The sequence below is a fragment of the Castor canadensis genome, chromosome 2 (assembly GCF_047511655.1).
Source record: "Castor canadensis chromosome 2, mCasCan1.hap1v2, whole genome shotgun sequence".
NCBI lineage: Eukaryota > Metazoa > Chordata > Mammalia > Rodentia > Castoridae > Castor > Castor canadensis.
In genome coordinates, this window is record NC_133387.1 from 77,166,431 (window position 1) to 77,179,965 (window position 13,535).

The following is a 13,535-nucleotide window of genomic DNA, read 5'->3' on the forward strand; positions in this document are numbered from 1 at the left end:
ATCACAAAGAATGAGTTTTTAAGTAAAGGTTATTAGACTCTGAAATGGATTAACCAAAGAGAGAATTTCCTTACTTGATAAAATGATGAGGACTACAAACTGAACATTGGTTTGAAATGTAACTAGAAAAAATGTTTGTAGATCATAAAGGGACAAATGTAATCAGAATTTTTTTTTTTCAGGAAAATGCCCTTCTCGGATCTACTGTGGAGAGGAGGATTGAAGCCAGCCCCAGTGGTATGCTCTGAAATCTGTCCTAGAGATGGATTCAGCCAATGGCTGAGTGTAGCTCCCATCAGAGGCAAGCATTCCAGGGAGGTGTGCAGGATTTCTGGAGCATCTGAGTTTGGCTCAGAGACTTCCTTTTGGCATCTGTGTTAGTCCATTTTCTGTTGCCAATAACACTCTACCACCGACTGGGTAAGTTTTATAAAAAAGACGTTCATTTTGTCTCAGCAGGTGTAGGTACAAGGCAAAGGGGCTTCATCTGGTGATGGCCTTCTTGCTGGCAAGTCTCTCAGCAGCACATGGTATTACCAGATGGAGGACACTCATATACATCTGTGTCTCTTTCCCTCTTTTTATAAAGCTATCAAGATTAAATGATGGGACTCTGCCCCAATAACCTTATCCAATCTCAGTCATCTCTCAAAGAGTATAGTCAGATCAAGTTTCTGCCTTCTTTTCTTTTTTGGTGGTACTGGGGTTGAACTCAGGGCCTTACACTTGCTATGCAGGCACTCTACCACTTGAACCACTCTGCCAGCATCTGCTTTCTTAATAATTCACAATGGGGATTAAATTTCATCACATGAAATACCCAAACCTAGCCAGCCTTTGTCAAATCTTAAAACTCCATCACCAGTCTTAGTCCCTTTTTTCCTTCCTCTCTCTCTCTCTTCTGACTTTTCTCCCTTTTCTTCCTTCTCTTGCTCCTTCACAGCTATCATACTTGCATGGTGGCATTTAGCTCTCCCAGCCTCTTACAGTTCCCTCCCTATATTTCCTCAGAGATTTCTCCTAATTAATCTCTAACATTTTCTGTTTGCTTGTTTTATTTGTTTTTGATGGTACTGGGGTTTGAACTCAGGGCCTCACCCTTGCTAGGCAGGTGCTCTTACCTCTTGAGACACTCTTCCAGTCTTCGCCCAATTAATCTTTGCAAACCTAACCCATTCTTCCCATTTGGACTCTCTGAAGACCTGGTATAAAGTACAAGAATTCTTCTTTTGCCCTGGTTCAAAAAAGTACTAAAAGAGGATGAAGGAGGAGGAAAAAGGGAAGGAGAGGAAAGAGACATTAGAAGAATGGGGCAGAGGAGAAGGAGAAAGAGAGAAAGGAAAGCAGGGAAGGAGAGGGGAAAGAAGAGGGTTTAGCAATCTCTTCAAGTGTTAGAAAGTCTTCTTTTGATCTTCAAATTTTCTTGATCATCCAAGTCTTTCATAATTTGCAGTTGTGCATCAGAGAGTGTGTATAAAAGATAAATTTAGATTCAAGTTGGTATTTACTCAAGAGAATGGTATACCCCTTTTTTATTTGGCGGCTGATGTAGCTGTCTTAAATTTGCTTGCCAATCCCTCTTCTTTAGTAAACTTCTGGATTTTAAAAAGGAAGGGTGAGAAGCTGAAGGCATCACTCAAATAGTAGAGTGCCAAGTGTGAGGCCCTGAGTTCAAACCCTCACTTCCTAAAAGGAAAGCTGAGTATCAAGATATTGCTTGGACTTGAGGGCCATTTTCTAGATTCATTTTTGGAATATTTCTGGGTGTACATAAAAGGTTAATGTATATTACAAAAGACAGACTCAGTGAGGCTTTGTTGATATGGTGAGGATGGAGAAGGTAAGAAAAGGTTGGAAGAAATAGTGGAGTAGTCGAAGAAGACAAATTATTTTAAGTAGCATGTTTAAATAGATGTTTTATTTAAAATATTTGCATTTACATTCACATAACTTACTTAATATGAAACTTTAAGTTCCATATAAGTATTGTAAAACTTGATAATCTCTTTATAAAATCTTTTATTGGCGGAAGGTACTATGAAATAACCAACCCTTTATTGGCTTAGCTTAATGCTGGGAACAAACCAGGTGTTTAAAAAATGTTAGGCTGACATTTATTGAGCCTGTACTCTGTGCCTGGTTCTATGCAAAAAGTGCTTGACGTACTTTTCATATTCCAGTTACAGGTGAAGAACTGAGGATAGTGGTAGACAAGCAATGAAGCGACAGTGAATTAGCTGAGAGACTTATTTAAAGATCTTTACGGCTCGGCTCTTAATTTGTACAAAAACAAGCATATTGAAATTCAGGACTGGACCACAAAAGTAATCACTCCTGATTTTCTTTTGCATGTATGGATTAATAGTTTATTAGTATCTTGCAAATCCCTATAGAATAAGTCTTGAACTGACACCCATCACAATCATAGGCCATATTTCCTACCTATGTTCCTAGAGAAACAGATTTTATTTGCTCCTTTTATTGTTTCGCTTATTTTTCTTTCCTTTCTTTTGTCCCCACTTCATTCTCCTTTTTTTTTTTTTTGGTGCTGAAATACATCCGCTTTTTTTCTATTAGCGTACATTAATTGTACAAAGGGGATTCATTGTGATATTTCCATACATGCCTGTAATGTATTATGATTAAATTCACCCCTCTATTAGTCTTTTTTATCCCCTTCCCCTTTTAAAACCAATTTTCATGCATTTCATACATGCTTAGAAAACACTTCGATCATATTCCTCCATCCCTGCGCCCTTTCTCGTTCTCTCTTTTAAATCTTGCTTTCCTTCCTTCTTTCATTCAAACAAGGCCAGGTGCTGAATTTTAAAGTCTCGTTCAAAACGGTGCCACGTCATCCGCCGAAGCCAAGAATCAAGAGGTGCTGTCATAGCTGTCCCTGCCAGCGTGGATCTCCGCGGAGCCCCGCCCCCTGCTCCTCACCTGCTCCGGGGGAAATGACACAGCGGCTGCGGTCACAGCTCCGGCCTCCGCTCCCTCCGCAACAGCCTCAGCCCCCAACCCTGGGTCAGAGCGGCCCCGCCCCTCCCGGATCCCGGCTGGCTGAGCGCCTTTCTTTGCATATTTCTACCTTTGTTCCCGGCCAGCGGCCAATCAGCGCGCGGGGCGAGGCGGGCCGGCTGGGCGGGGCTCCGTCCGGGTCGGAGCCGCAGCGGCGGCCGCAGGTTCTAGAGCGCGTTGCAGCCGCCTCGGGCGCGCCGGGCACTGTAGCCCCGTTCCCTGGCCTCCTCCCACCGCGCGCCCCGCCTGGGCCCGGCCGCGAAGGCGAGGACCCCGCGGCGGCCTGGAAGGCTCCGCCGAAGTCGAATTTACCTGCAGCGACCGCGACCACAGGCTTCAAGATGGTTTGCGGGGGCTTTGCGTGCTCCAAGAACTGCCTGTGCGCCCTCAACCTGCTGTACACCGTGAGTATCCCAAGCCCGGTCCTTGTCGCCCGGGGGCTTTGCACCTGCTGGGGTGCTACTCGCTCCTTCGCTGCCTGGCCAGGGGCTCGCTCGCTTGCTTCATCCTGCGCGCCCTTCCCACTCTGCGCCCCCGGCCTGGCCATCAGCCGCCGCCCGGGACCTGCATGGAGCCCGCGCCTGTCGCAGTCCCTTTCCCTCATTGTGAAGCCTCTGTCTTCCATGCTCGCTGGCCGCGTCCCTGCCACATCGCTCCAGCCCACCCTCACCCGCCGCCCTGCGTTTTCAGGCCTTTAGCCAGACCCTCCCCCCCACTTGTGTATCCCGATCCCTTCTGTCGCTTGCTCCAGGCTTCCAAATCCATCTGGAGCGGGTTTGGAGGCGGGAGCCGCCCCGGGGTTTGAGCCCAGTTTTGCAGAATAGCGTGGTTTGAAGCCGGAGAGGCAGCATATGGATGGTGTGCTGCTTGGCCAGCTCTGCCTGCTCTTGTAATTTGAATTGAGGCCACCGGGTAGGCTCACAGGACATCCGCAGCTTCCGAAGTTTGTTTCATGCTTCTACAAAGGGATGTGTTTTTGTTGATGCTGTTGCCAGGTTTACTTATACTTGATGCCTTCCCATGTGTCCCCCTCCTCCCCACCCTTATCAATATCCTAATTCCATTTTAAGAGAAGCCCTACAGTAAATAAGCCTCCACCCAAGTGTTCCTTCTTCTCCCCCCACCCCCAGCTGACTAGCTTAGGCCTCTTAGTTTTAAAGCTGGAGGCTCTTTGTGATTTTTGAGGCTCAATTCTGGGAGAACAGGAGGAAGGCAAGTTGATTTTATTGAATGCCTGTTACATCCTCAGTTTTTACAAACACGACATTAGTCATTCTAACCATCATCAGAGGCAAGGGGAGTTGTCTAAATTTGATACACAAAGTAACGGACCGGAAAGGTTTTAATAAGTTTTCCTAGTTGGTGGTTAGGAGTGGAACCTATGCTGTGGAATCCAGATCTTTCTGCAGGCTGCCTCTACTGCAGGGAATAAACTTCCTCTTTGTCATCCTCCCTCCATCATAGCCTTGCTCCCTTCTATAAATACACCTGGTGCTTTGCAGCCCCTACCCTGAAAATAAACCCAGTTCCTCTGCATTAGCAGAGAGCTAAGCCATCTGTGCAAGATTCGGTTACATCCTTGGAATAGAGAGGCCGTTTGTGATCACTAACATAGGTACTTGCTGGGTCATTTTACCATTATTGTTTTTGTGTGCATGAGCAATGGCAAAGCTTTGAAGGCAGAACACAAACAGGTATTCTTTCCTGGCTAGTCAGTAGTCAACATGGTCACTAACAGTAGACTTGGGGGAAAATCTAGAACACCCCACGATACAGCTCCTTGTAATTGCAGGTACATGTCAAGTTTCAGATCAAAGTCTACCTATTTCACCTTTAGTATGCTTATCACATTGTTCACTAAGTAAATGCTGATCAGTTCTTCAAGTACTTTCTCTTTCATAGCCTGAATGGTCTGCTTAGAACTTCAGATTCTATTTTGTGCCCTGACGTCTGGGTTTTTTCCCTTGTCAATGATTTAGTCATCTGTTCTTCAGACACTTAACCTTACCGTGTCTGCTTACACCCAGTAGAATGTCTGCTTTGCTATTTACTTGGCTGAGAAGTCTGTATAGATTAGTGTGAAATAGATTTTTTTTTAAAAAAGGAAGTTATTTTCAAATCAAGTACTATTGCTTTCAAAATGTATTTCAGTTGTATTTACAGCATTTCATGAAAGCAAGGAGAAAGGTTGATTCTAAAGAGACATATTAAGACTATTAAATATACATTCTAAACTACTGACGTTAATTGGAAATTCATGGGACTGTAAAAATGGTTAGCACTTTAAAAATTCTAGACTTTTTATACAAAGGGACATTTCTTAAATGAGTGGCTAACTGTTCCTTATACATTGTAAATAGACTAAATAAGTTCAGCAGTTTAAATTGGAGGTGAAAGCTGGGTGCTGGTGGCTCACACCTGCAATCCTAGCTACTCAGGAGGCAGAGATCAGGAGGATCTTGTTCAAAGCCAGCCCCAGGCAAGTTCTCGAGAACCTATCTCAAAAAACCCTATCACAAAAAATTGAGCAGCTCAAGGTGAAGGGCCTGAGTTCAACCCCCAGTACCACAAAAATAAATACATAAATAGGAGGTGAATGACAGGTAAAATTTGAACTAGGTCTTAAATAAGTGTGGAAGATGTTTCATGGCTATTATTTAGATTCTGTATCTTCTCTGGTCGCAGTCAGCCTTTCAAGATGAAAAAAAATGGGTCTGGGGCAGGGTTGAGCTTGGGGACTTGGGAGACATTTCTTTATAGGACATGAATAAAAGGACCCTTTGTAGGTTCTCATCCCATCCTGATTATTGTCTCTAGAATATGCTCAAAGCTGCGGGATTAGTTTTGAGTTATTTCTACAAGGAATAGTAGAACCCAGACTGCATATGGGAATAGCAGGTGGAAAGGTATGGTCTGCCTTAACCTCATCACTGTTGTGTTGAGGCATTTTTTGAGGATCTTAGGATTCTACAGGCTAAAATGTGCGCATCTTCAGGTGGTCTCTTAGTGAGCTTGAGATCTGTGCTGTATTCATGACCAGTTCAAAAAGCAGGTCACTCAAACAAGTGGGAAGGAAGGTCCCCAAATTTGTCTTGGAAATTAGATGACTATGCTAGGGTTAACTGTTGATTTTTGTTGTTTTTTTCTGTCTTGCTTGTTTTAATTAAGGGTATTCCCAGTACTGAACAACCTTAAGTTAGTGTGGTATATGTAAACAATTTGTAAGACTAGAAGAAAAGGAGGAAGCTAGTGTAGTCTCTTAATGCATCTTCATGGTGTTGTAAGGGAGAGGATGAGTTGCTTCAGAACTTCCTACATTTAAAGACACTGAGAGATTTTTAAGTCAATAAATAGTGGTTGATGCCTGCTATGTGCCACGTTCTATTTTCAGTCTGAAACTTCAGAAGCAAACCAAACAGGGCTTTCAAATCAGTAGATGGTTAGGAAGTTTCTTACTACCTTTCCTGTATGTGATCTCAAGAACTATATTCAGTCAGTAAACATTTGTCTACTGGGTGTACTCCACTGAGAACTATGGGAAATAAATACAGACATAGGAGCTTACTTGCCCTGTGAAGACAGAATCTTGAAGTTGAATGATGCATAAAACTTAGGACTGCGGAAGACCTTTGTGGGTTAGGAATAAATAAGGAAAGACTGAATTGGGGAAGTGTGGAAATAATGATATTATTCAGGTTATACAATACAAATTATTGTATGAGAAATTGATTTATTTTAGTTTTAAGAATGTATTTTTATGTAAATGTTTCAAACTGAAAATATTTTCACAAAAAGTAAAAAACAACCTTAAAAATCATACATAGGTTTTGTGGAAAAAATTAGGAAATATAAAATAAGTATATTAAAATACGTAACATTTTGAATTTTTATTCTGGTGTTGAATATTGAGACCAGGTGCTCTACCACTAAACTGTATCTCTAACCCTATGTTTTGAAGTTTTGACAATTTAACTCCTTATGCTTGACCAGAGAAGACAGAACTCTATTAAAAAATGATGATGGGGCAGTTAATTTTTAAGAAGAGAAACAAACTAAAAATGTGATAAAATGTATATTTACTGTGCTGGAACATTAAGGAATTGCACTGTCGTATATATGTTATTTGATCTTCAGTTTTGTCATTTGTAAATTTTTCCATTCTTCCCTCATGGAGTAGTAGTGAGGAAAATAATGGTTATAAATGCTTTGGATGTACTACAGAAATAAAATTAGGTTGCGACAGCTTCAGGTGGAAGAAGTTGAATTAAACTTCTGAATTGCCAACCTGAATGTTATAATGGAAAGATTTTTAAGCTATTGGTATTTTTAACATGTCAGGCTGCTATTAAGTCAACAGACCCGAGAAGGCATGAGTTCATATCCTCAAAATACAAATATCAGTCTTGCAGTTGTAAGGAAAAAAGTGACAGATGTATACAACATAAATTCAGAATTGCAATTTTTAGATTTTGAATTTTGCTATACTCTTTTTTTCTTTTGCTGGTGCTGGGGTTTGAACTCAGGGCCTCATGCTCACTAGGCAGGCGTTCTACCACTTAAACCACTCTGCTAGCCCCTTTTTTTTTTATATGTTGGGGTTTTTATCGAGATAGGGTTTCACGAACTATTTGCCCTGTCTGGCTTCAGACCATGATCCTTCTGATCTCTTGTCTTGAGTAGCTAGGATTGCAGGCATGAGCCACCTGTGCCTGGCTTATACATGGTTTTTTTTTTTTTTTGAGTCCTGATCTATTCATTACAATTCAGTCTCGGCTCCCAAATAAGTTGAAAAATAGTAGTACTTCAGCCAAGGAAAAGTCTACTTATTGCAGTTGTTTTCAAATGATTTAATTTCTCATTTTTTCAAATTCTGATTATTTTTCAGATTATTCTTGTTTAATATTTTAATGTATGATTAGGCTTGTGGTATTCATCTCTGTTTAAAATACTGGATGAATTCAGTTGGTTGCTGAATATTTACTTGCACTTTTATTATTTATTTATTTATTTATTTATTTATTTATTTTAGCTCTATCACTCATCTCTTTAAAAAGTTTATATGAATATCCAGTCAAAACCAACAGGGCATCTCTCTTGAAATTTTACTTGCATTTTTAGTTAAGAAAATGATTCACTCTTTACAGAATCTGGAATTTTCAGAGAACATTGTTATGCTGATATTTATAACTTGCTTTTGTGCTAAATACGTTCTTAAATTTTTCCAACTTTTGATTTAAAAATACCATAACAAAATGTCCTTCTCATGCCATTTTTCACTTGAAATGAGCTTATTGGGAGTGGCTCAAGAGGTAAGAGTGCCTGATTAGCAAGCATGAGGCCCTGAATTCGAACCCCAGTGCTGCCAAAACAAAACAAAAAAATGAGCTTATTGACATTCACAGATTTTCACAACAAAATTATTAAAGACATTTTCTATGAAAAAACCAGTTAACTTTGGGAAAAATTCAGCCCGTAATTTAAGAGTGAGATTTGAAGGACTTGGGGGTGTGGCTCAAGTGGTAGAGCTCCTGCCTACCAAGCCAAAGGACTTGAGTTAAACCCCAGTACTATCAAAGGAAAAAAGTAAGATTTGAACATCTCATTTTCCCAATTTATATGTAGGTTTAGGTGGCATAAACCTAAACCTACATATAAAGGTGGTTTTAGTACCTCTTGTCTTTGCTAATCCTTTGCCCTGCTCTGTCTTTTTAAAGTTCTTCAATAAAGCCTTCTCAGTCAGGAAGGAATTTTAAAATTAAAATTTTCAGTCTGGCATCTTAATGCCTGAGTACCTTCCCAGATAAATCAGGGAGGATAAAGGCATGCAATTTTTTTTTTCTCTTTTAATTCCTAGCTAGTTCCGGATCACAGTAAGAGCTAAGAGCTGGTGTTGTCAGATTTATTTTTTTATTTATTCTGTTTGCGCTGAGCAAACCAGCATTGCAGGTAGTCGTGAGCCTGTTTTTCTCCCCTGTTAGACCATTAACTTATTGTTGGCAGAGATCATAGCTTTCTCTACAGTCTATTTTTTTCTTTCTTGTTGCATTGTTCAGCTTGTACTTTTTTTCTGACATAGAGCTTATGTTCCCTAAATACTTCCTGAATTGAATTTGCAGAATTAGCTGCCCAGGGAAAATTTGCATGAGGAAAATTTCTGTAAAATGACACTTTATTTCTTTTATCTCACAGAGATCACAGTTAAATCCAGGGGTGGGGGTGCAGCTCTGTGGCAAAACTTGCCTAGCATATAAGACTCTGGGTTTGATCTATAGCCCTGCAAACAAACAAAATTCAACTTAAAGCCAAAAACATAGCCAGTATATTTTATTTATTTTTATTATTTGTTTATTTATTTTTCAATGTTTTGAGACAGGGTCTCACTTTATAGCCCCAGGATGGCTTCCAACCTGTGATTCTTCTGCCTTCACCTCCTGAATGCTAGGATTCTAAGTATGTGCCACAACACCTGTTTCTTTTTAATTTTTATGGTGCAGGGGATTGAACCCAGGGCCTCACATACGTGAGTTAAACACCCTATGATTGAGCTACATCCCAGCCCACAGCATGTATTTTAAGGTCTAAAAGTTAGCATTAGACTAAAGGTTAATAATAAGAAGGAATTACTGTTTCTATTCACTAAAATAGAATTTTTGGTTTTTTTTTTTTTGCAGGACTGGGGTTTGAACTCAGGGCTTTGCACTTGCAAAGTATTCACTCTACTGATTGAGCCACATCTCCAGTCTGTTTTGCTCTGGGTGTTTTGGAGATGGGGTCTCTTGAACTATTTGCCCAGGCTGCCCTCAAATTGAGATCCTTCCAATCTCAGCCTCCCAAGTAGATAGGGTCACATGCTGAACCACTGGTGCCAGTGAATGTAATGTTTCTTGAATACCCTTTTTTGTTCAATTTGTAGCGAACCTTTTAAACACCTTCAAGGGTTGCCACTAGGCTGTCTCCCATCCAAGTATTAACCAGGTCCTACCCTGTCTAGCTTTAAAGATCAGATGGGATCTGGCGTGATCAGGGTGGTATGGGCTTAGACTTTACTAGGCCTGTCACATGCAAAATTGTAAATTATACAATAATTGCAGTTAACTGGGGTTTTTATTAATATTGTGAGTCTAATATAAGTATAGTATAAAATAAGCTCAAGTAATTTTCTTTCCTTTATTCATTCGATTTGTAAATATTAATTGAACACTAAATAGTAGTGAACAAAGCGAACAAAAATGTTCTGCCTTTGTGGCAGACAGATGATAAACAAATAAATAAGTTATGCATCTTATTAGAACATTAAAAAAGTCATGCAGAGAAATGAAACAGAACAGGAGGAATGAAGAGTGGTGTGGCAGTGGGTTGATGTGGGGAAATGGGTACAGCTTTCTTTTCTGTGGTCACTTGGTCAGCTTGGGAAGATCAAACTGGAGAAAAGGTTGATTTTTTTTTTTTTTTGATCTGAGGTTTGAACTTGGGGCTTTACACTTGTAAAACTTGCAAAATAGGCACTCTACCACTTGAACCACACCTCCAGTCCTGGAGAAAAGTTTGAAGGAGATAAAGGACAAATACCTGGGAAAAGTGTTTCAGGTGGAGCAGTGGCCTTTGAAAAGACCCTGATGGAGGAGTATGTCTGGTTTATGTAAGAGACAGGAGTGCCATCCAGCCAGGGCAGTGATAGGGAATGATATTGGGGAAGTTATGGGGCTTGGATCATAAGTGGTCTTGAGAGTATTATAAGGCCTTGGCTTTTATACCAAGTGAAATGAGCTGTTGGTGAGTTTGGGCCTGATATGGTCTGTTATGGTCTTTTGGCAGTACTGAGACTTGAACTCAGGGTCTTGCATTTTGGTAGTTGAACCACGCCCCAGTCCAACATGAGCTGATTTGTATGTAAAAGATCATCTAGCTCTGGAAGTGAGGCTTATTATGAGGCCATTGCTGTAATGTAGGCATGAGGCAGTAGAGAGTGTTAGCAATAAAAGTGAAAGAAATAGACACCTCCAGGGCCTCTGTTGAAGGTAGAGCCAATATGATTTCCTGATGGATTGGAAATGGAATGTGAGAGAAAGAAGCAAGTCAGAGATGACTCATGCTTATGGCTTAAGCAGCTGGCAGGTTGGGTTTGCCTCTAACAGGGCCAGGGAAGGCTACAGGGGGAACAGGTTGTGGAATGAAAAGAAGGGGGGTTCCGCATTAGATGGGATGTCAATAGATACCCATGTAGAGCTGTCAAGTAGAACTTATACTTACAACATTGGGGTTCAGGGGAGAAGGAGACCAGAAGACTTAAATTTACATTACATTTATAGAGTTGAGATTAGAGAAAATCAACAGGCTAGTGAGGGTAGATAGAGAAGGCAGCGGTCCATAGATTACTCACTAAAAGATCTAGGAGGCAAGACAGATTCTGCAAAGGAGCCAAACAAGGAATAGCTTGGTCAGGGAGGAGGAAAACCTCTCAGAGTTTGGTGGCCTATAAGCCAAATACAAGTGTGTCAAAGAGATGGGATTGAATATGTGTCAAGTACTGCTGGTAAAATGAGAACTAAGACTTAAGTCTTGAATATAGCTGTGAAGAAACTGTTGGAAAGAGCAGTTGCCCTTTTACTTTCCTTATGATAAACTATAAGCCGTCAACAATAAAGGCCATGTCCTCATCATTCCTCCTTCCTGAGTGCACAGTGCGTCCCCAGCATATGGTTGACATTAGTTATTGAGTGCAGGAGTCAGGGTTGTTCTGCTATAACTTCACTTCTTGTCTCTCCCAAAGAAGGGAAAGGTAGGGTGGAGTTGCATTTTTCTTGGCAGGTTTTGGTGCCATTTCAAGCTATATAATCTTGGAAAATGACAAGTTAAGGGTCCTTACTTTCAATTCTTTTCATATAACTTATTTTCAGGAGTTATAACTTTGGATTTTGTGCCTAGTTAGCATAAAAGTGATTAACAATATAGAGAACCATAAGAAAGAAAAATTTGTGCAAGAAACACTTCAAGCTTTTTGTATCATTTGAGGAATAAAAATGATGAAAGATCTAAGGTCTTGGCTTCCACACTAAATGTCTGGCTATTTAGCAATCTCTAGATTATTTATAGAATTTTCACATTTCCATCCAGATGTTTGGCATTCTAGAAATATGCCAACATACTTGATCTTCTTTGAATTTCTCTTCAGTTGTCCACATCACAAAGTTCAGAAAAGAGCTGAATTTCAAGGGTAATTCCTCAAAATGTTGAGCATATAGAGGAAAGTGGTCTGGGATCTTTGCTTTATTTGTCAGTGGATGCTATGTTACATTTTGGCAGTATAGTTTTGCTATGTCTTAATAGTGTTTTAAATTTTCTTGCCTTCCACTACCATCATAACTTTTCTCATGTTTTTGTACTAACAAAACATTTTTGCATAATTACAGCATCTAATCCAAATTTTTTCAACTGTTAAAAGTTCTTTTGTTCTCAGAGCAATTTGCCTAGTAGAATTTTGATGCTCTAAAAATAGAGCTGGTTTAGAAATATTCACATCTTATCTTTTCACCTTGTGTTTTGAAATGTGGTGGACATTTGATAAAATAATGAAAATCTCTTTTATATGTTGCATAGAAGAATAATCTTGAAAATTATTAGACTGAATTTTTTTCACCTCCAAATGTTATATATGTTAGAGAGTAAGTATTTTTGCTGGTCCTTAAAGTGTAATGAGCAGTATCAAGAGCCCTCAATTCAACAGTACATCTTGAATATATCTTCTGTAGTAGGCACTTAGCCAGGTGCTAGGAATATATGATCAACACGTGCCTTGATTGTATGGCATGTAAAGTGTTGAGGGCTCCTGAGAAGAATTCAAAATATGGTTGGAGTAGTGTGTGGGGAGTAATATAGCTAATGTGTTATGTCCATAGATCATCCAGGTCTTTCACATCCTGGTATTTTAAGCCCTAGGAATACAGATTTTTGTCCTAAAACAAAAAGACAAAGAATAGCTAGCAAAGAAATGACCTAATCTGATTGACTCTAAAAAAAAGACCACCATATTATTCCATTTTATTATTCTATTTTCTGTTGCTATAACAGAATACCACAGACTGGGTAGTTTATAAAGAAAAGAAATTTATTTCTCACAGTTCTAGAGGCTGGGAAATCCCAGATGGACAGGCTGCATCTGGTGAGGGTCTTCTGGCTGCATCACAACGTGGAAGAAGGGGTCACATGGCAAATGACCACAAGTGTACAAACTTAAGTCCCATCCTCTCCCTACAAAGCTTCTCTTCCATCTGAGAGCCACACCCTCAAGACCTTGTCTAATCCTGATTACCTTCCAAAGGCCCTACCTCTAAATACCAACAACACAGTGAATTTGAGGATGGCTTCCAACTCATGGATCTTGCAGGGGGCAGAGGAACATTCGAGTCATACAGTTAGGAAAAGTTCAGTTGCAGGTAATAGGATGTACCGCTGTTTAAAATAATGTTTATTGATTTCATGTAGAACTGAAGAAGTGGGTAACCCAGACCAATTGC

General features: G+C 40.2%; 1 protein-coding gene across 1 annotated transcript in view; it reads left to right on the forward strand.

Moving 5' to 3' along the window:
- Positions 1-3,174: 3,174 nt before the first annotated feature.
- Tspan13 (tetraspanin 13) overlaps positions 3,175-13,535 on the forward strand; it is a 28,449-nt gene continuing 18,088 nt past the window's right edge. The window contains exon 1 of the mRNA XM_020181287.2: positions 3,175-3,425. Within this exon, the coding sequence (XP_020036876.1) occupies positions 3,363-3,425 (63 nt within the window). The 5' untranslated portion in view covers positions 3,175-3,362. The remainder of the gene's footprint in view (positions 3,426-13,535) is intronic.